We start from the raw sequence: 22,929 nt of genomic DNA on the forward strand, positions 1-22,929 counted from the left end.
ACGTAAAGTTATTTATTTAAAAATAATCATTTATTTCACCATCACACAGTGATTTGTGTCGGTTTATTACATAAAAACTCTTAAAACAACGACTGGTAAATGTTCTAGACTTGAATAAAACCAGCAGCCTTGTTGGCATTAATGTTATAGTTTTGTTTGTGCGTTTTAATTCTTTGTGTTTGTAAAATGTTATAAATCTTGAGGCAGATTATTTTAATTTAGTGTTTTAACTTTATTTGTGGTTTTAGTGATTTCATTTTTAGAGGGAGTGAAATTGGCACCAGAGCACAAAGAGAAAAAAATTAAAATAGATTAAAAAAAAAATAATAAAAAAAAACAGAAAAGTCACAAGTGTGCCAATAATATACAATATTATATACAAGCAATTATATATTTAACTTTGCATTTCCAGACAGTCTTAGTCTCTTTGGTAATGTTTGCAAACGTCTGATTTTGGAAAATCTGTATTTTGAGACAAAAAGTAGTCCATAGAATATATTTAAAAAAATAAAACATTCATTTTGGTTTGTTGTGTGAACAAACATGTATAAAGTGCTGATAATATTTCTGACTTAATCTTTTTTTGCAGTCACTGAAGCATTTTGTGTTTCCTTTAAACGTCACATTTAGTTATTTTAAAAGTCCAAACTATTCAGAAAGTAATTATTGACTTAATGAAATAAAACTGAAGTGATTTTTAAAGATTTTGCAGCCAAATATAAGTTTATGGATGAGAAACATTCGCTCCACTGTAGGTGAAACGTAAGAAAACAAAGAACCGTAGCATCATTTCCTTATAGTTCTCATTATTCCATTACTTTCTGTCAGACTGAAACCCCAGAGGCCTGAGCATGAAAACAGCGCCCGGTGTTTTCTGCCCCGCCCAGCAGGACCTCAGCGCTCAGCAATGCAGCCGGACGGCCGCATGCCTCTCCTCCCTCTACAGTCTCTGGATCCAGTCGGACCTGATCCGACACGCCTTCCCAGTTCTGGTCGGGTTCAGACACGCTCTGACGCAAAGCAAGCTTTGTTCCCCGGAGACGTTTACGTCAGTGACAAAACCAGGCGCATAGTTTCCAAGAGGCTGAAAGACGAAATTCATTGTTTTTTTTTCTCACCAGATGATCAGAGGCTGTTACATTTGTTACGTTTACTTTATTAAAAAAAAATAAAAAATACTTTTAGGAGTATTTTTACTCTAACTCAAGTAAAATTTCTGGATTTTCTACCCACTGAATGAAAAAAACAAACATAATTTAACCATAAACAGACACGCAGCTGCAGTGTTTGTTAAAGTTTAATTAGTTTTTTTATTAAACTTATTCTCAGCTTTGGAAACAATTTATCTTTGCCTAATTTTGTTTATCCCGTCTGTTTTATCTGCCCTTAAAAATCCTCCACAGTGTTTTAATGTAAAGGAGATTAAATTAATTTTAGATTTTCCTGGAACGTTAAGACATCATTTCCAGAACCGTCGTCACTCCTGGAACAGGAAGAGACATTCCTTTAAATAAAAGCTTCTTAAATTAGAAAAGGGGCTGGGCAAGGTTGTTGTTGTTGTTTTTTACAAAAACATTTAAATCTTTTTAAAAAATGTATCCAGACAAAACAAACCGACTCATTTTATTTAAAGCTAAATAATATAAATAATCATACTCATAATTCCTGAGAATCAAACCATAATCTAACTTTCCACTGTTCAACGATGAGCCATTCTTAATTTTATTCCCATTTAAACTTTACTTAAGGATAAACTAAACAGAAAAGGTTTTATTTTTATTCTGTAAGCTTTGAAAACTCACTTTCATCTAATTTTAAGACCAGAACTGACTTTAAAATGAAGATGAACTAAAACTGCATTAATTTTTAACCGTTTTTGATTCAGTGGCTTTAAATACATTGTTTTGTTTTTTACCATTTTGCTGATTTAAGAGCAACTTTTAAAGGTATTTCTAATGACGGATGATGCGAATTGGGTACAAATATTATAAAACAGGAATCAGATCTGTTTTTTGCATCCGTTCCCATCAAATAAAACAACAAATAAATGTTTAAATACTCAGAAATATTAGATTTAGGGCATGACAACCACATAAACAGCTACAGAAGTGAAGTAAGTAAGTTTAGAGGCCTGGTTGGTGTTACTGGACTTGGATTGGGCCAGTTCTACCATTTCCTGTTAGTTTCTCGGTAAATAACAATAAGCTAAATAAGCTCTTCCACGAACAATTCGCTCAGCTGTGGGATTCCCCAAGGCTCGACGCTCGGCCCATTTCTATTTTAATCAGCCTTTAAAAGCCTCGTCATTACGACCTGTTGTTTGTTATATGTATGTGTGTGAAGGAGCACTTTATACATAACTCACATATGAAAGTTTTTGTCATTTTTCGCATCAGGAAGTCGTTAGAATTAAACATTTTCCATTTATAGATAAATTATTTTATAACACTATTGAGGTGATGTCATCAGTTATAAAGCAGCACTTAGAAATGTCACCTGGGTGTACTTAGTTTATTCACTGAAGGGCCCTCCATTATTGCTTCATGTTTATTTAATAAATGATGACAAAGTGGAATCTTTTGTGTAGTTTTGTAAACTTAAATTTGGATTGCAATAATTTCAGAACCCAGTAAAGATCAGATTATTTATATAATTACACCCCAGTATTAGCAAAGGGTGTACTTTCATTTTCTATGTGGAGAGGAGTCCAAATAAAAAGCATTTCTGTCTCTAAACAAGCGGCTCGTTTTAGATAATAGGTGTGGCACCGCTGAGTTCCTGGTGTTATGCTTCCCCCTGGTGTTCGGTCAACAGAACTGCAGGCTTCAAAACTAAAACGAACTCTTCAGAGGAAAAAACCGTAAAAGAGCCAAAATAAAGGCAGATGCAGTTAAATTAATCACAATAAAATAAAGAAGAAACAAAATGGTCAGTTTAATTCATGATCAAACTAAGAGTGAATCATTCTGGCTGCTGAAAAACAATAATGCATCTGTTAAACCTGAGGTGGTTTGTGTTGCAATCACTTAAAAATAGTTTGCTTCCAGTTGAAACAAGCTCTGTTTGGGTGTCAACTTATTTGTTTCTGTGTTCAGGTGAAGCCAAGAGGGAGTTGGATCCTAAATTAAAAAAACAAAAATAATCCAATGAGCTGTGACTCTGAGAATGAGCTGAAACTGTGTGGAGACGGAGAGGTGAGTCAGACTGTGGAAACATTTTGGGTCCAGTCAGTGGGTAAACAAGATCATCACGTGAAATGTTAAGCAAACGTCGTTTCCAAAGCTTCTTTGTAGAGGACATAATTATGTGTACATTGCAATTAAAAAAAAAAACAAGCAACAGGGGTAATTTAATCTGCATTGGTGCTAATTAAATACTTTGTTTTCTTATTTGATTTGAATGGGATGAAAATTAAAAGCTGAAATCTATTTTTTTTTTTTTTTTTAAAGAAGTTTTTCAAAAATTGATGAAAATTTAAGACAAAGGCTTTTCCTAAAACATGGTAGGAGAAATGTATAATTTTGTTCACGGGGACGAATTAATTCGTTTCATTTGTCATAGCTTTTCTTTTGTTTATTTGGATATTAAAGTTTTAAATGTTGATTAGAAGTTAAAGTTGTGTTTTTGTAGATTATGCCATCACCAATATATTACTTGAAAATGGTCTCAAAATAACTTTATTACTGTTTATCATGATAAATTCAGGGAGAATTTATTGTCCAGCAAAATCTGCTATCATGACAGATTAATACACTTTAAATAAGACAAAACTGACTTATAAGTGACATTTCTGCAACATATAGTAGCTTGTTTTAGTTAAATAATTCATTAATATTGGTTCTAAAAAGGTACTAGCTTCATCTACCAGTGGAACTAGAACTTTTTAATCAATATTAAGAGGTTATATACTCAAAACAAGCTCATATATCTTTCAGAAATGTTGCTGATGAGTAACTATTGCCTTACTTCAAGTGAATTAAGAGATATTCAGTAGAAGCTAAAGTACAAACACAAGAAACCAGCAACAAACTAAACTGTTTTTACGTAACTGGATACAAAGTACACCCAAGGCTTCTTCAGAAGAGCTACTAAATCAACAGCCACCTTGTTTTATTCTTCCTTCTCTGGAAAAGCCGTGACATAACAGGCTCAAAGTTGGACGGAGGTGAAACTTTGTGCTTATTTTTCTGGCAGTCGTCGTTTGGGGAAACCTCCAGGCAGCCTGTGACATGTTGATTTCTGCAGCTAGCAAGGCTGAAACCAGCCACTTCCCTAAACCTGACCTCCTGGTCAATTCCCAAATAACTATCTGCATTTGTGACTCAGTCTTCTGTCACAAAGTAACATATATTTAGGCTCAGCAATGTGGGAGTGAGGTCAGTGCCCTGACCTGGAGCGAAGAACAACAGACAAGAGGGGAATATACCCCCCTCTCTTACGGTGTGGTCTGAAATATGAGAGCGAGTCAAGATGGTGGAAGAAATCCCAAGAACAAAACAAAACCGGGACACAATGGACGCAGGACAGATGGTGTATTTGAAGGTCCTCTGTGTTTAAGGAATGTGAGAAGACAACTTTTACAAGTTGCAGAATTTCTCAGGCAAGGGTTGCCAAGTCGGGACATGATTCACTGATTTTAAAGAGCGTGGAAAAAAACTGCACCAAACCTCAAACACGATGCCTCACACCGACCTGCAACAACATCATTAAAGTAAATCCAGCAGAGTACAGACTGCAGAAAACCCTAAGCTCCACCTTTCATCTATCACTTACTCACACTGGTGGATCTATAAAGAAACATATAAAGGTTAAAGTGACTCTTCACAAATTACACAAACTGAAGTTAGCTTTTCATTAGAAAATATTTCTTATTTACTTTATTGTGTACTCCATTTATGTAAAATAAATAAATAAATAAAAAGCACTAATCTGATTGACTTATTGAACTCCAGACATTGGAATTAGCAAACGCATTAACAAGCTACATTAGCTTTAGCCTACAAAATAAAGGAACTGCTAGCTTGAGCTTAGCAAATATGTCATTCAACTACAATTACTCACACCGTTGAATCTGTTTTTTGTTTTTCTGTTGTTGTTTTTCTGTTGTTGTTGTTTTTGTTTTGTTTTTTTGTTTTTTAATAAAATGAGTAATTTCTGACTGATTTATTGGTTTCCAGGACATGAAAACCAAATGTTCATGTTAAAACATTTGGCTAAAGCTAATATTGTTAGCAAGCAACATTAGCCTACAAAACTAAACCACCTGTTAGCTTTAGCATAGCAAATATCTCCAGAACTGATTTCTTTACTATTCATTAAACTGATGCTACAAAGCTACAATTACCCAGTAGATTATTCAAACTGAAGTTTGGATTGGACTTCTCATTAGCATAATTTTAAAATATTTTTTAATGTAATTTATTGTGTACTATGTTTATGTGTAACCGGGTTTTATTATAAATGTGAGGCTTTTTTTTCTTTATTTTTGTCGAGTCAACAAGTTGTTTCTCCAGGCATTTATTAGTGACTTGTTGCTCTTGGCAGTTGGTGGTTACCGTAGCAACCAGTAACTGACAGCTCCTCCCCCATTTTTTGTTGCCGTTTGTAACTGTTAGGATCAGTTCTGTGTTTTCTTGACAAATATAAATACTGTTTATTAATACATTTGAGACAAATGTAATAATAAACAGTGTTTTATGAGTAATTTTGCTATGTTTTGTATATGTTTAACTGTTATTAATGTTGTCAATTTTAGCTAGGTTTAATTTTAAAAATGCTAACTGCTGCTAACTGCTGCTAACTGCTCATTGGAAGCTATTGCTTAGAGTTATTTATTATATTTTATTTAATGTACAGGGGCAGAAGCTGCTGGCCTAAAGTTAACCACCATCTTAATTTCCTCTTTTGTTAGAATAAATACATTGAACCTGAGGCAACATAAGGATTATGTATGTATGCTTTGCAAATAAAATATACAATATATTGGAATTGTAATAAAACATGGAATTAACAAGTGATGTTAGCATTAGCCTAATATATCAACAACCTGCTAGTGCCAAAATCGTTAAATAAAAGAAAGAAATCTAAAGATTTAAAACTAGCTCAGAAGGAGACTGAACATTGATTTGTACAACAGTTGCCCTTGAAAATAAGGAATTTTTCAGTTGGCCGCAATAACAATTCAAAACGTATTTATTGTTGCCCTGCCCTCCACAACTCACAGCATGATGTTACCCATTTAGCCAAACTGGACCAACAATGAGCTTCTTTTGCCTTTTCCCACAACAGCTATTCATCTTTTATCATCCAATAACAGCACCACTACATTTGACCCATTTTTGGCAAGTTATGCAAGATGTTTCAAGCAGACTACATAAAAAATGAACCCACCTCGAATTGCAAAACTGCCTCAAAAATTCACTGACACTTCTACCAACAAAACAAATTTTTCCCAGAAGTAAAATAAGACAGATTTGCTTATTCTGAACCGTCTGCTCAGGATAATTTTAAGCCATTTCTTAATATTCAAAACCAAACCACAAGACTCCAGTTTATTTATTATGATGCAAGAAAAATAACTGAAAACTCACCCCACCCCTCCCCTCCCTGTTGGTGTTGTTTATCTCCCTGTCATTTGAAGTGAAATCTGAAACAAAATCGCCTGGAATGTGCAACCGTTTCAGTCCTCAGACACCGGAGCTCCTAATTACAACCACAGACGACACATTTTATCATAATTTAAATGGAAATGTTATTAGGTACACCTCTTCAATTAGCTGATCGTACAAACAGCAGCTCAGGGAACCATATGGCAGGGGGAATGGCTGACCAGTAGAAAGCCAATAGGAAAGAATATTTAAGTGACTTTGAACATGAAATAATGATTGAGACTAGATGGGCTGGTCTGAGGATTTCAAAAACTACAAGAATTTTCACACAAAACCACATAAAATGATCAGAAATGAAGAAAATAGCAATCGGATATTGGAAAAAAATGGGCTAAGACAGCAGAAGATCAATGGGAAATAATATTTACTTTGAACATGAATTGATTGTTGATGCCAGATGGGCTGGTCTGAGGATTTAGGAAACCAATTATTGACAAGGACTTTCACACAAAACTACAGAAAATGGTCAAAAACAGCAAAAAATAGCCATTGAACTTTGGAGGAGAAGCACAAGGCCACNGCGCCCGGTGTTTTCTGCCCCGCCCAGCAGGACCTCAGCGCTCAGCAATGCAGCCGGACGGCCGCATGCCTCTCCTCCCTCTACAGTCTCTGGATCCGGTCGGACCCGATCCGACACGCCTTCCCGGTTCTGGTCGGGTCCAGACACGCTCTGACGCAAAGCAAGCTTTGTTCCCCGGAGACGTTTACGTCAGTGACAAAACCAGGCGCATAGTTTCCAAGAGGCTGAAAGACGAAATTCATTGTTTTTTTTTCTCACCAGATGATCAGAGGCTGTTACATTTGTTACGTTTACTTTATTAAAAAAAAATAAAAAATACTTTTAGGAGTATTTTTACTCTAACTCAAGTAAAATTTCTGGATTTTCTACCCACTGAATGAAAAAAACAAACATAATTTAACCATAAACAGACACGCAGCTGCAGTGTTTGTTAAAGTTTAATTAGTTTTTTATTAAACGTATTCTCAGCTTTGGAAACAATTTATCTTTGCCTAATTTTGTTTATCCCGTCTGTTTTATCTGCCCTTAAAAATCCTCCACAGTGTTTTAATGTAAAGGAGATTAAATTAATTTTAGATTTTCCTGGAACGTTAAGACATCATTTCCAGAACCGTCGTCACTCCTGGAACAGGAAGAGACATTCCTTTAAATAAAAGCTTCTTAAATTAGAAAAGGGGCTGGGCAAGGTTGTTGTTGTTGTTTTTTACAAAAACATTTAAATCTTTTTAAAAAATGTATCCAGACAAAACAAACCGACTCATTTTATTTAAAGCTAAATAATATAAATAATCATATACTCATAATTCCTGAGAATCAAACCATAATCTAACTTTCCACTGTTCAACGATGAGCCATTCTTAATTTTATTCCCATTTAAACTTTACTTAAGGATAAACTAAACAGAAAAGGTTTTAATTTTATTTCTGTTGAGTTGTAAACTCACTTTCATCTAATTTTAAGACCAGAACTGACTTTAAAATGAAGATGAACTAAAACTGCATTAATTTTTAACCGTTTTTGATTCAGTGGCTTTAAATACATTGTTTTGTTTTTTACCATTTTGCTGATTTAAGAGCAACTTTTAAAGGTATTTCTAATGACGGATGATGCGAATTGGGTACAAATATTATAAAACAGGAATCAGATCTGTTTTTTGCATCCGTTCCCATCAAATAAAACAACAAATAAATGTTTAAATACTCAGAAATATTAGATTTAGGGCATGACAACCACATAAACAGCTACAGAAGTGAAGTAAGTAAGTTTAGAGGCCTGGTTGGTGTTACTGGACTTGGATTGGGCCAGTTCTACCATTTCCTGTTAGTTTCTCGGTAAATAACAATAAGCTAAATAAGCTCTTCCACGAACAATTCGCTCAGCTGTGGGATTCCCCAAGGCTCGACGCTCGGCCCATTTCTATTTTAATCAGCCTTTAAAAGCCTCGTCATTACAACCTGTTGTTTGTTATATGTATGTGTGTGAAGGAGCACTTTATACATAACTCACATATGAAAGTTTTTGTCATTTTTCGCATCAGGAAGTCGTTAGAATTAAACATTTTCCATTTATAGATAAATTATTTTATAACACTATTGAGGTGATGTCATCAGTTATCAAGCAGCACTTAGAAATGTCACCTGGGTGTACTTAGTTTATTCACTGAAGGGCCCTCCATTATTGCTTCATGTTTATTTAATAAATGATGACAAAGTGGAATCTTTTGTGTAGTTTTGTAAACTTAAATTTGGATTGCAATAATTTCAGAACCCAGTAAAGATCAGATTATTTATATAATTACACCCCAGTATTAGCAAAGGGTGTACTTTCATTTTCTATGTGGAGAGGAGTCCAAATAAAAAGCATTTCTGTCTCTAAACAAGCGGCTCGTTTTAGATAATAGGTGTGGCACCGCTGAGTTCCTGGTGTTATGCTTCCCCCTGGTGTTCGGTCAACAGAACTGCAGGCTTCAAAACTAAAACGAACTCTTCAGAGGAAAAAACCGTAAAAGAGCCAAAATAAAGGCAGATGCAGTTAAATTAATCACAATAAAATAAAGAAGAAACAAAATGGTCAGTTTAATTCATGATCAAACTAAGAGTGAATCATTCTGGCTGCTGAAAAACAATAATGCATCTGTTAAACCTGAGGTGGTTTGTGTTGCAATCACTTAAAAATAGTTTGCTTCCAGTTGAAACAAGCTCTGTTTGGGTGTCAACTTATTTGTTTCTGTGTTCAGGTGAAGCCAAGAGGGAGTTGGATCCTAAATTAAAAAAACAAAAATAATCCAATGAGCTGTGACTCTGAGAATGAGCTGAAACTGTGTGGAGACGGAGAGGTGAGTCAGACTGTGGAAACATTTTGGGTCCAGTCAGTGGGTAAACAAGATCATCACGTGAAATGTTAAGCAAACGTCGTTTCCAAAGCTTCTTTGTAGAGGACATAATTATGTGTACATTGCAATTAAAAAAAAAAACAAGCAACAGGGGTAATTTAATCTGCATTGGTGCTAATTAAATACTTTGTTTTCTTATTTGATTTGAATGGGATGAAAATTAAAAGCTGAAATCTATTTTTTTTTTTTTTTTTAAAGAAGTTTTTCAAAAATTGATGAAAATTTAAGACAAAGGCTTTTCCTAAAACATGGTAGGAGAAATGTATAATTTTGTTCACGGGGACGAATTAATTCGTTTCATTTGTCATAGCTTTTCTTTTGTTTATTTGGATATTAAAGTTTTAAATGTTGATTAGAAGTTAAAGTTGTGTTTTTGTAGATTATGCCATCACCAATATATTACTTGAAAATGGTCTCAAAATAACTTTATTACTGTTTATCATGATAAATTCAGGGAGAATTTATTGTCCAGCAAAATCTGCTATCATGACAGATTAATACACTTTAAATAAGACAAAACTGACTTATAAGTGACATTTCTGCAACATATAGTAGCTTGTTTTAGTTAAATAATTCATTAATATTGGTTCTAAAAAGGTACTAGCTTCATCTACCAGTGGAACTAGAACTTTTTAATCAATATTAAGAGGTTATATACTCAAAACAAGCTCATATATCTTTCAGAAATGTTGCTGATGAGTAACTATTGCCTTACTTCAAGTGAATTAAGAGATATTCAGTAGAAGCTAAAGTACAAACACAAGAAACCAGCAACAAACTAAACTGTTTTTACGTAACTGGATACAAAGTACACCCAAGGCTTCTTCAGAAGAGCTACTAAATCAACAGCCACCTTGTTTTATTCTTCCTTCTCTGGAAAAGCCGTGACATAACAGGCTCAAAGTTGGACGGAGGTGAAACTTTGTGCTTATTTTTCTGGCAGTCGTCGTTTGGGGAAACCTCCAGGCAGCCTGTGACATGTTGATTTCTGCAGCTAGCAAGGCTGAAACCAGCCACTTCCCTAAACCTGACCTCCTGGTCAATTCCCAAATAACTATCTGCATTTGTGACTCAGTCTTCTGTCACAAAGTAACATATATTTAGGCTCAGCAATGTGGGAGTGAGGTCAGTGCCCTGACCTGGAGCGAAGAACAACAGACAAGAGGGGAATATACCCCCCTCTCTTACGGTGTGGTCTGAAATATGAGAGCGAGTCAAGATGGTGGAAGAAATCCCAAGAACAAAACAAAACCGGGACACAATGGACGCAGGACAGATGGTGTATTTGAAGGTCCTCTGTGTTTAAGGAATGTGAGAAGACAACTTTTACAAGTTGCAGAATTTCTCAGGCAAGGGTTGCCAAGTCGGGACATGATTCACTGATTTTAAAGAGCGTGGAAAAAAACTGCACCAAACCTCAAACACGATGCCTCACACCGACCTGCAACAACATCATTAAAGTAAATCCAGCAGAGTACAGACTGCAGAAAACCCTAAGCTCCACCTTTCATCTATCACTTACTCACACTGGTGGATCTATAAAGAAACATATAAAGGTTAAAGTGACTCTTCACAAATTACACAAACTGAAGTTAGCTTTTCATTAGAAAATATTTCTTATTTACTTTATTGTGTACTCCATTTATGTAAAATAAATAAATAAATAAAAAGCACTAATCTGATTGACTTATTGAACTCCAGACATTGGAATTAGCAAACGCATTAACAAGCTACATTAGCTTTAGCCTACAAAATAAAGGAACTGCTAGCTTGAGCTTAGCAAATATGTCATTCAACTACAATTACTCACACCGTTGAATCTGTTTTTTGTTTTTCTGTTGTTGTTTTTCTGTTGTTGTTGTTTTTGTTTTGTTTTTTTGTTTTTTAATAAAATGAGTAATTTCTGACTGATTTATTGGTTTCCAGGACATGAAAACCAAATGTTCATGTTAAAACATTTGGCTAAAGCTAATATTGTTAGCAAGCAACATTAGCCTACAAAACTAAACCACCTGTTAGCTTTAGCATAGCAAATATCTCCAGAACTGATTTCTTTACTATTCATTAAACTGATGCTACAAAGCTACAATTACCCATGAGATTATTCAAACTGAAGTTTGGATTGGACTTCTCATTAGCATAATTTTAAAATATTTTTTAATGTAATTTATTGTGTACTATGTTTATGTGTAACCGGGTTTTATTATAAATGTGAGGCTTTTTTTTCTTTATTTTTGTCGAGTCAACAAGTTGTTTCTCCAGGCATTTATTAGTGACTTGTTGCTCTTGGCAGTTGGTGGTTACCGTAGCAACCAGTAACTGACAGCTCCTCCCCCATTTTTTGTTGCCGTTTGTAACTGTTAGGATCAGTTCTGTGTTTTCTTGACAAATATAAATACTGTTTATTAATACATTTGAGACAAATGTAATAATAAACAGTGTTTTATGAGTAATTTTGCTATGTTTTGTATATGTTTAACTGTTATTAATGTTGTCAATTTTAGCTAGGTTTAATTTTAAAAATGCTAACTGCTGCTAACTGCTGCTAACTGCTCATTGGAAGCTATTGCTTAGAGTTATTTATTATATTTTATTTAATGTACAGGGGCAGAAGCTGCTGGCCTAAAGTTAACCACCATCTTAATTTCCTCTTTTGTTAGAATAAATACATTGAACCTGAGGCAACATAAGGATTATGTATGTATGCTTTGCAAATAAAATATACAATATATTGGAATTGTAATAAAACATGGAATTAACAAGTGATGTTAGCATTAGCCTAATATATCAACAACCTGCTAGTGCCAAAATTGTTAAAAAAAGAAAGAAATCTAAAGATTTAAAACTAGCTCAGAAGGAGACTGAACATTGATTTGTACAACAGTTGCCCTTGAAAATAAGGAATTTTTCAGTTGGCCGCAATAACAATTCAAAACGTATTTATTGTTGCCCTGCCCTCCACAACTCACAGCATGATGTTACCCATTTAGCTAAACTGGACCAACAATGAGCTTCTTTTGCCTTTTCCCACAACAGCTATTCATCTTTTATCATCCAATAACAGCACCACTACATTTGACCCATTTTTGGCAAGTTATGCAAGATGTTTCAAGCAGACTACATAAAAAATGAACCCACCTCGAATTGCAAAACTGCCTCAAAAATTCACTGACACTTCTACCAACAAAACAAATTTTTCCCAGAAGTAAAATAAGACAGATTTGCTTATTCTGAACCGTCTGCTCAGGATAATTTTAAGCCATTTCTTAATATTCAAAACCAAACCACAAGACTCCAGCTTATTTATTATGATGCAAGAAAAATAACTGAAAACTCACCCCACCCCTCCCTGTAGGTGTTGTTTATCTCCCTGTCATTTGAAGTGAAATCTGAAACAAAATCGCCTGGAATGTGCAACCGTTTCAGTCCTCAGACACCGGAGCTCCTAATTACAACCACAGACGACACATTTTATCATAATTTAAATGGAAATGTTATTAGGTACACCTCTTCAATTAGCTGATCGCACAAACAGCAGCTCAGGGAACCATATGGCAGGGGGAATGGCTGACCAGTAGAAAGCCAATAGGAAAGAATATTTAAGTGACTTTGAACATGAAATAATGATTGAGACTAGATGGGCTGGTCTGAGGATTTCAAAAACTACAAGAATTTTCACACAAAACCACATAAAATGATCAGAAATGAAGAAAATAGCAATCGGATATTGGAAAAAAATGGGCTAAGACAGCAGAAGATCAATGGGAAATAATATTTACTTTGAACATGAATTGATTGTTGATGCCAGATGGGCTGGTCTGAGGATTTAGGAAACCAATTATTGACAAGGACTTTCACACAAAACTACAGAAAATGGTCAAAAACAGCAAAAATAGCCATTGAACTTTGGAGGAGAAGCACAAGGCCACGCCTTGTGCTTCTCCTGTCGGCTAATAGTGTGAACAGCCTCACCAAAACCGGGCAATAAAGGGTTAGGTAAAAGTTGCCTGGTGTGATGACTCGTGTTTTTTAGACCGTTGGACCAGAATTTGGTGTAAACAACCAGAGGCATGAATGCATCGTAGTTTTGGTCAATGGTTCAGACCAGCGGGCGTGGCCAAATACAGATGTGGGAGATTTTTACTTGGCACAGCCAGTCTGAGCAATGTTGCCTTCATTTATTACCCATCTGCTGATGGCTGTTTTCAGCCAAACAACGCATCAAAATCACGTCCAGTTACACTGTTGGACATGAAAACGAGTTAATCTGCTCTCCAATGGCGTCAACGGAGACCAGATCTAAAACTCAAAGAACATCCTGACGCAAATAAATTAAATTATCTGGTCAAAATAAACCAGAGTTGACAACTTGTTGGATCTGTGCCATGACGATTTTAAGCATCTCTTAACTTAAAAAGTATCTTAGCTAGTTATACCTCATAAAGTGGCCAGTTTTTAAACCTTAAAGGACTTTATGAAAACCATGTAATCTTTTCAAAATCCAACACAATCGTTTTATTTGCAACATCCAAATAAGTTAATGATAAAAAAAATTAACTTAGTTACCAAAATCCAATTAATCTTTTTAAAAAAATGCCTTCTGTGTTAAATGACCACACCCAAACATGGCCTTAACGGTGTTTTATTCATAAATGGCTTAAAGTAATTTTTTTATTGGATCTTGTTTATTTCTGACTCATCAGCTGAACACACCCAGCCTGAAACCTGAAGCCAAAAAGATGAAGTTGGACTCCAAACAAAACAACCTGACTACATTTGAAACACATTTCATGTGACGAAATAATGTGGTATTTTTCATAAAGGTAAATGATATATGATGTGACCTCATTAACTAAAAAAATGCGTTAAACTGTTAATTCTAATTTAAAACCTCCAAATTTGTCCTTGGGAGGAATTATGGTACAAACTGTAATCATAAGTAGTAAAAAGCAGTGGAGAAAAAAAAGTTGATAAACTGCCGTTTCTTCATTAACTGACAGATGAAACAGTTATCTTCGATTAATTTCATTGATTAAATTAATTAGCCACTGCTTACCGACTGCAAAGGCGAGTCCGGCGACGAAGACAAAAACGATTCTGTTCATCTTTGAAGAAAAGTCGAGAAAAACAAACAAATAAAAACTTGGCGGAGGAGGAGAAAGAAAAGGCGCAGCGTGTCTGTGGAAACTCAGACCGTTATGAGAAGAGCAGAGTTTTTCCGACATGGAGGCTTTTATATCCCTCCACCTTCTGGACCGAGACGTCACCGCGATTCGGGCGGACTTCACGGTACGATGGGTTCGGTACAGGTGGATGTGGGTGAGAGTCACCTTACAGAAAGCAGTGGGGGAGCGGGGAGCACCTCGGCTTCCGTACATTTTACCGTTAACCCAAGCAAGAGTAGCATTACTTCAGCATATTTTAACTCAAGTAATTTAAAAAGAACTTACTCAAGTAAGTAAAAAAGTATTTGGTTAAAAGTAACTGATCAAATTTTAATCACTTAATATTTAAGAATTACATCATCAAAATATAAAGTTAAGTGGATATTTTGGTATTGTAATGACCAAAATGGCTATAATTCAAGTAGCAAAAGATAAAATCTGGCAAAAGAAAACTTTTCCAAATCAGTTTCCTTCAACAAAAAACATATTAAACTTTAACAAAAACTGCAGCTGTGCATCTGTTTATGGTCAATTTTTGGTTAAAACATATTTGTTTTTCACTCAGTGGGTAGAAAATCCAGGAATTTTACTCAAGTAAGAGCAGAAATACTTAAAAATAAAATAATTCAAGTAAAGGTCAAAGTGCAGCGTAGTAAAAATACTCCTCAAAGTAATTTTTTTCAAGTAAATATAACTAGTTATTACCCAACTCAGGTATAATTTCTTAGACATTTTCCAGTAAAAATGAAGGATTTCAAAAGCTACCAAATCCCACAGAAGTTAATGTTGACATAAATGGACAGATGCCCAGGGTGACATTTGAAGGGGGAGGAATCAGAGCAGATGATAGAAACAGAACGAATTTACAGTTGGAGTGAAGCAAAACTTGTTTATTGACGTCTTCTTTTCTTTTGCCTGTACCCATGATTCAACTGGGAAATTTTAGGAAATTTACATTTTCAGAAACTGGAACCATTTCAGTTTGTTTTATGAAGGTATAGACACAAATGGAGACATTATACTGGGGTTCTGTTGAGAAGTTACAAGCATTCAGTATCTTATCTAGAGTAGATAAATATTCACTTTGAACGCCTTTCCCACAGCAGAAGCTCTGGCTCTGGTGTTGATATAGAGGTTTTTATTAACTTCTTAGCCAGTGGATAAATAAAACATTGTGTTTTCAAACAATGGTTTTTGAACTGCCTAATTTTAGAGAAAAGGTATAAAACCATCACTTCAACATTAACAAAATAGTGGATTAATACAAACCCACTGTGTGTTATCTTCCTGCAGTTTATTTTGATATCACCTGTTAGAGTTTTCACAGCAGAGAGCCACATGGAGCAGAGGTCACAGTTCAAGTTTTCAACAACATTTTTATTCTTTATTAGCGGGTAGAAATCTGTTTTTCAGGGCTACTGTTGAGGATGAAAAATCAACTGACTGAGATTCTGTTTTTGAAATATCAATTTATTTAAACATGACAGATTAGGATGGATCTATGGGCGACACAAAACATGTTCATTATAATTTTTGCACAAAATGATTCTCCAATAATAGCTCTGTCTATATGAGGTCCTTTCAGAAGGAGCTGTTTGAGGGACTCCTGTCACTTTAAATCCAAATAAGCTGCTGCTGGCCACGCCCCCAACTCAGAGTTTAGACTCGCATATAAAAATGGCTGCAAACAGATTCTCAATTACATAACCCCATGTCTTTGACAAGCAGTAGTGGAACCTCCTGCACAACCAACAAGAATGCAGCAAGTGGTATCTGAATAATAAGTCAACAACAAAACACTCGTCTTTTCCAGCAGCCATTGTACTGGGCATGAAACGGCAAAACCAGCTGACCAAACATGCTGGATCTCATCTTGGGTTGCTAGGTAACGGCGCTGTGCCTTAATGGAGGCTTTTGAAATGGCTAATTTTCCAGACACCAAAAAATAAAACATTGACTTATTGCCAAAAAAAAATGGTTGGATGTTTTTTTTTTTTTTTAGAAAAAAAACTCTCTCTCTCTCTCTGCTGTTTCTTAAAAAAACCACAGAGACTGTTTTTTGAGAAACAGTCTGCTGTTTCTCAAAAAATGGAAGCACAAAAGAGAACAATGAAGATAATGTGAATTTCTCTAAAGACGTCCCATTTAAGTTGCGACGTCACTAAAAATATTTTGGGGACAGGACGGGCAAAAACTGTAAGTGAAGCAAAAGAGAAAGATTTCATGGTGATATAAACTTTGCACATAGGTGGAAGAGAAATACAGCATGAGTTTGCAAAGCCACATTTTTAGTGCAGCTTAAGATAAGCTGGAAGCTCAAAGTGGAACAGAAAATAATCTTGTTCCTATTGTCTGTCTCAGATCCTTCACCTTTTTTTATCTGATGATGCTCTAACCAGTAATGAGTTTCCAACTTACCGTACTTCTTCCTGTCCTGCATCTTTATCTCTTCTCAACCTTGTTTTTAGAATCAGACTCTGATGTCTGTTGTTGATATTTCCAGTGACAAAAGTGTAAGCAAGTAAAAGTACTTCATTACTGTACTTAAGTAGATTTTTAAGGTATTTGAGTATGTACCTTTTGGATGACGTTTTACTTTTACTTACTACATTTTAAGATAAATATCTGCTTCTACTTTTTATAGTATGACACAAGGATCGTTACTTCCATGACACAAAAAAGACAGAAACAATCCACCAAATGCACAAAAACTTTCAGTTTGCTGCAACCAAAACGAAGAAGAAGAAGAAGAAGAAGAAGAAGAAGAAGAAGAAGAAGAAGAAGAAGGAGAAGAAGAAGAAGAAGCACTCAATTCATGAGGAGAAAAACTAAATGGATCGAAACTATAGCAAAGTTTCATTTTATTTATTTATTTATTTATTTTATTTATTCATTTTTTGTACACGTATCTGTACTTAATTAAAGACTGTGAGTACTTTTGACACCTGGAAATACTGGCTGAGAATCAAGTTGCAAAAGAGAAGAATATGTTTCTACAGGTTAAATTGCTGTTTTGAAATATTTGTTGCTGCTGCAACACTTTTCCCTCAGTAAGTTTATAAAACCGTGAACTTTCCAGTAGGCTTTTGATGAGAAAAACTGGAAATTAAAAGTGTCACAGAAGGAAAACAAAAGCTGATGTTGTTTCCAGTGAGAATAGTTTTGAATAGTTTAATTTTTTAAAAATCAAGTTCACTTTCTGTACTTCCTGTTTTTATTGGTTGTTCCTGTTCACGCTCACCTAACGGATAATTTCACCTGTTCAACAGTTCCCAGCTCATAATTAACTGATCCTTTAGCTCATATAGTACATCACAAACATTAACTAATCAGTTTAATGGAAATAATCATCTTCTCCTGACATCTTTTTGCCTTTTGCTTTGTTTGTACCGCTGTGCGTCTGCTTGTAGCCATTTTCTCTTCTGTCGGAGATGCTAACGTAAAGGCTCCGTTAGGAGGGCGTGGCCAGCAGCAGCTCATTTGCATACTCGTGACGTCACACCAACGCAGCGCATTAGAGCTCAAAACCAGCAGAACTGGTCGGGTGAAACGTAAATATCTGAGAATGATTTTGTGTATTACATGTAATGAACATGTTTTGTATATCATTCACTGCAAAAACAGCAAATATTACTAAGTACTTTTAGTCTGGTGAAAAAATCTTATTACACTTGAAATAAGACTAAATTAACTTAACAGCAAGATATGTCAGCTTGTTTTAAGTCAGTAATTCCTTAATATTAATGGAAAAGTGCTGGTTCAATTGGATAAACTTGCAGCAAAACAATTTCCCCGTGTTATAAGTGAAGTAATCTGCCAATTTAACTATTTTTCATCAATATCAAGGAATTGATGTTGATATATTTTGTTGATAAGTTACTTTAAAGTCAGTTTTGTCTTAATTTAAGTGTACTAAGTTAATTGCTCTATAAAACTATAAAAATACTTTTTTGTGTATTTGCAGTGTATATCTTGGTCAGTGAAGAATAATGGTGGACCTTTAAGGGCGGGAAGTGTCTCCTCTCATTTAAAGTTTATTAGGTGGAGAAGAACCAACTGGAGTTTTGGCAGGAGGGATTCTGGTCAGGACCCATCTTGTCTGGTTTGCGCTCAAACATTCCTGAGTGTTTGTTGTGGTTGAAAGTCTGCGAACAGACAACAACTATATTCATGGCGATGTGTGTTTTCGAGGTTTTCCTGTTTCCATGAGAGTAATTTGGTGATTATCTGCGAGGGGATTGTGAAGTTTGATTCTGCTGGAGGGTGGTCAGAGTTATGAGATGACTTCTGCAGAGTCAGGATGCTGAAATGCTGAGGGAGGAGGCATTCGGCGTGGGGAAATGCCGCTCTGCTGTTTTGCCCACAGATCCTCTGTGTTGCCCAACATTTTGACAATCAGGACGACGGCATGTGGGAAACAGACTGATCCTTATTCATCGGCTGCAGGAATCACCAAACTGCGTCGGAGAAAAGAAAAGAAAGAAAAAATTCCATATTTGAACAATCAGTGCCAATAGGAAAAGTTCACCGGCTTGGAAGTTTTAGCCTCTTTATTTGCTTTTACAAATCAGTTATTATCAACAAAATGTAGCTTTTCTGACAATAAAATAAAATAAACAACATTAAATTTGAAATGAAAAGTGATTTCTACAAAGTAATGACAAATAAGTAAAAATATTTAAAGGGGACATATAATGCAAAATTCACACATAAATATTTCCATTTGGGTTTGTATTGTTTCTGAAACAAACCAAGAACTTAAAAAAATCACCCAGATGTTTTTTTTTTTTTTTTTTGCAATAATTTTATGTTTTCTATGTCTGGAAAATGAGCAGTTTCAAAACATCACAAATCAGTGGGCACTGTGTTGTTACCTAGCAACCCTACCTGTTACTTAGCAACCAAAGCTGAACTCGAGCACGTTTGGTCAGCTGGTTTTACTGCTGTATGCACCGTACAATGGCTGCTGGAAAAGACAAGTGTTTCATTGTTGACTTACCATTCAGAAGCCACTTCCTGTATTCTTGTTGATTGTGCAGGAGGCTCAGCTAATGCTTTTCAAAGATGTACAGCTGTGTAACTTGTGCATCTATTAGCAGCCAAATTTCAGGTTAAATTTTACATAGAGTGTGACTGAGTTAGATCAGTCACACTCTATGTATCCCTATCCCTTTTGGGAGTGAATATTTATGCAATCACTTATTCTACATTATATTTTTATTTAATTGTTGTTATTTTTGTGGAAATCAATTTTCACTTTGACATTAAAGGTTTTGTTTTTGTAAATTTTTACATCCATAAAGATCAGTGTTCTTGGTCAAATTGATTTGCTTTTTTTATATAAATCAATATTCCCCCCTTTTCTAGAAAATGTGTTTGTACACCGTTTCCTAGAAAAGGGGTGTAAAACCTTTTACTAGGGACTGTACTGCAAAGAAAAAAACGTTTTCTTTCAATCAAATAAATGTAAAAAAATTAATATGTTTTAAATTAATAATATGTCTTGTTGCATTGTAGTGACGTCTTCTTTCTTCTGTTTTAAACTTTAACAGTTTTTTTCTCCAGGTGTTTTTTTTTTTAATTCTGCTGAATATTAGAAAAATAACCAAAACATCTTCTTGTTTCCAAAACATCAGAATCATATGACTTTGCTCGACTGTGATGGTCAGGTTATCCCTCTGACTCATTTATATTTTAACACACTGACCATAAAAAGACACAACTCATGTTTCCTCATTGTTACAGTTTCCAAAATATACAAATGAGTCAGAAATTCAGTGAACATGTTTGATTGAATAATGTAGTTGCATATTTTAAACGTTAACTTAAAAATAGTTATGTATTTAATGACATATTGTTGACATTTTTAGTCTGAATAATGAAATAATGAAATAATTCTCATTGGCTGTAAAACAGAGTCTGCTTCTGCTTCTGATTGGTTGATCAGTTCTTTGTGACGGCTCCTATCCTAGAAGCTAATGTAACCAACACATTTCATATTATTAGACAAAATAAATGCAAATGGTACAAAGACTACAGTAAAAGAAAAAAGTGTGAAAATTAAATGATTTTCCTCTTCAAAAGCAGCTAAATATCACCTATAATATGTCAAATTTGTGCCCAATTAGTTGTGGCACCAATCAGGCGCCAACGATGCTCATGTTGCTTCCATAGACAAAAATAACTTCATAGATTCTTATGAGGTTCAGCTCAGATGAAAAAAACCGTGACTCCAACGTGGGTGGAACAAAATCCAGTCAGAAAATGAAATCAGCATCTCAATAACTGATCAATAACTTATCAATATAGATACGTCTTATGTTGTCTCTGGTTTAGAAGTGGCTTAACAAAAAGAAATGTGACAGTTGTTCCCGAGACACCTTTCTCTGCCACAGTTCTTCCTTCCACTCAACTTTCCATTTTATGATAAGTATTAGGGCCATATTAAGAAATAAAATAAAATAAAATCACAAGAATAAAGTTATAAAATAATGAAAATAAATTAAAGTCATACAAGAATAAAGTTGTAATATTATGACTTTATTCTGAAATTATTAAGACTTTATTGTCAAATTATGACATTTTTTCCATATTATTACAACTTTATTCTCATATTATTACAACTTTATTTTCATATTGTTTTCTACTTTATTCTTGTACAACTTTAATCTCTTAATATGACTTTATTCTCATAATATTATGACTATTCTCATATTATTTTATTTTTACTTTTTTCTTAGCATAGCCCTAATACTTCATCGTATCACTTAGTCATTTAATAATGTAGAATATGTTTTCCAGTGAGGCCCATTTATCAGATCAAAAGTGTCTTTTGTAAATAATCTTTGAGCAGATAATAAATATATTATTTATTAAGCTCATATGTTTATATTTTAAAACGTTTTTACTGGTCAGTGACAGTCTGGAAATCATTTCTGTATCAAAATCCTATTCTGCGTGTCTAATTTTCAGATAAATTAGTAATCTATAGAAAAACATTAGCAATAATAAGTAATTCTAATTTACATGGATGGACTTGCATTCATGGAGCCTCCAAGTGTTGTTTTTTTTATTATTATTTATTTTTGAACCACCTAAAAGTTTTACAAAACCAAACTGTTGCATCTGGGTGTGGCTGATTCCTCAACTGCAGCATCTGATTCAAACTCAAACACTGTCTGCGTTTGGAAACTGTCTCAGCGCGGTGCGTCAGCCTCTGACTCCTCCGGCGTTCAAACAACTCATAAAACAGGAGGTGGAGGAGAAGGGAAGGTCCCAAGCTGCGGTTTGAGGTTATCCTGAGTCAAGAGGAAGACTCCTCCTCTTCTTCCACTGCAGAAACTTAGCAGCCACATGAGGAAAACCCAGACGTTCCAGTCATTTCCAAAGGCAGCCGAGACACAGCCTCCATATGTTCAACCTGTCTGTAAAAGCAGTTTTAATTTCCTGTTTGCATCTCTGCAGGAGGACGACTAAAGAATAACCAGAGGTAAACATAGCCATAGCAACAGCAATGCAATCTTGTGATTTTGTGCTAATGCTGTTGAAATCTGCCCACTTAACTGCTGTTTGTCAAGAGTCATGTGAAATATCCCTGCAGCCACACCCCAAAACAGGAAAACGCCCTTTTTTCTCTACAGGAAAAACACACACAGACATTTGGGATTCAGGAATAGTTTAATGAGGAATCATATGTGAATATGTCCAAAAACATCAGAATGGGGAACTTTTGTGGAAAAGATGTTTGTAAATAAATTGCTCCACCATGAGAGTCCTCCCCATACATATGTATTAATTTTTAAACCCTAAAACATCCATTTTTACCAATAAAGTAGAAAAAAAAGTTATTCTCACCATCCTATTTATGCAAATTGATACTTTCTTAAGCATTGTCGTAATCTGGGAATGTCCAAAATCAGAAAAAACACTAACATATGTATATATTTATCAAATGAAGATATATTTTTGTCAATAATACTCATTGGTACATAATTTGCCCCATAGCTTCCAGGAGATGATCAGGGATAACACATGATATCCCAAATCAGATACTATCCAACCTGCAATAACTGTCCAATTTGGCCCTTTTCTAAAGGAGTTCATTTTACATAAGGTTTTTTTTTTTCTTTTACTTTGGATTTTTTTTATGCTACAATGTTACTTATGCTCATCAGTTATGTATCT

General features: G+C 34.8%; 1 protein-coding gene across 1 annotated transcript in view; it reads right to left on the minus strand.

Moving 5' to 3' along the window:
• The window catches only part of LOC103154557 (lymphocyte antigen 6 complex locus protein G6d-like), a 28,134-nt gene extending 13,164 nt beyond the window's left edge, over positions 1-14,970 (minus strand). Inside the window, exon 1 of the mRNA XM_007575885.2 lies at positions 14,637-14,970. Within this exon, the coding sequence (XP_007575947.1) occupies positions 14,637-14,958 (322 nt within the window). The 5' untranslated portion in view covers positions 14,959-14,970. The remainder of the gene's footprint in view (positions 1-14,636) is intronic.
• Between the last annotated feature and the right edge of the window lie 7,959 nt (positions 14,971-22,929).

This window comes from Poecilia formosa, unplaced genomic scaffold (genome assembly GCF_000485575.1).
Source record: "Poecilia formosa unplaced genomic scaffold, Poecilia_formosa-5.1.2 Scaffold391, whole genome shotgun sequence".
NCBI lineage: Eukaryota > Metazoa > Chordata > Actinopteri > Cyprinodontiformes > Poeciliidae > Poecilia > Poecilia formosa.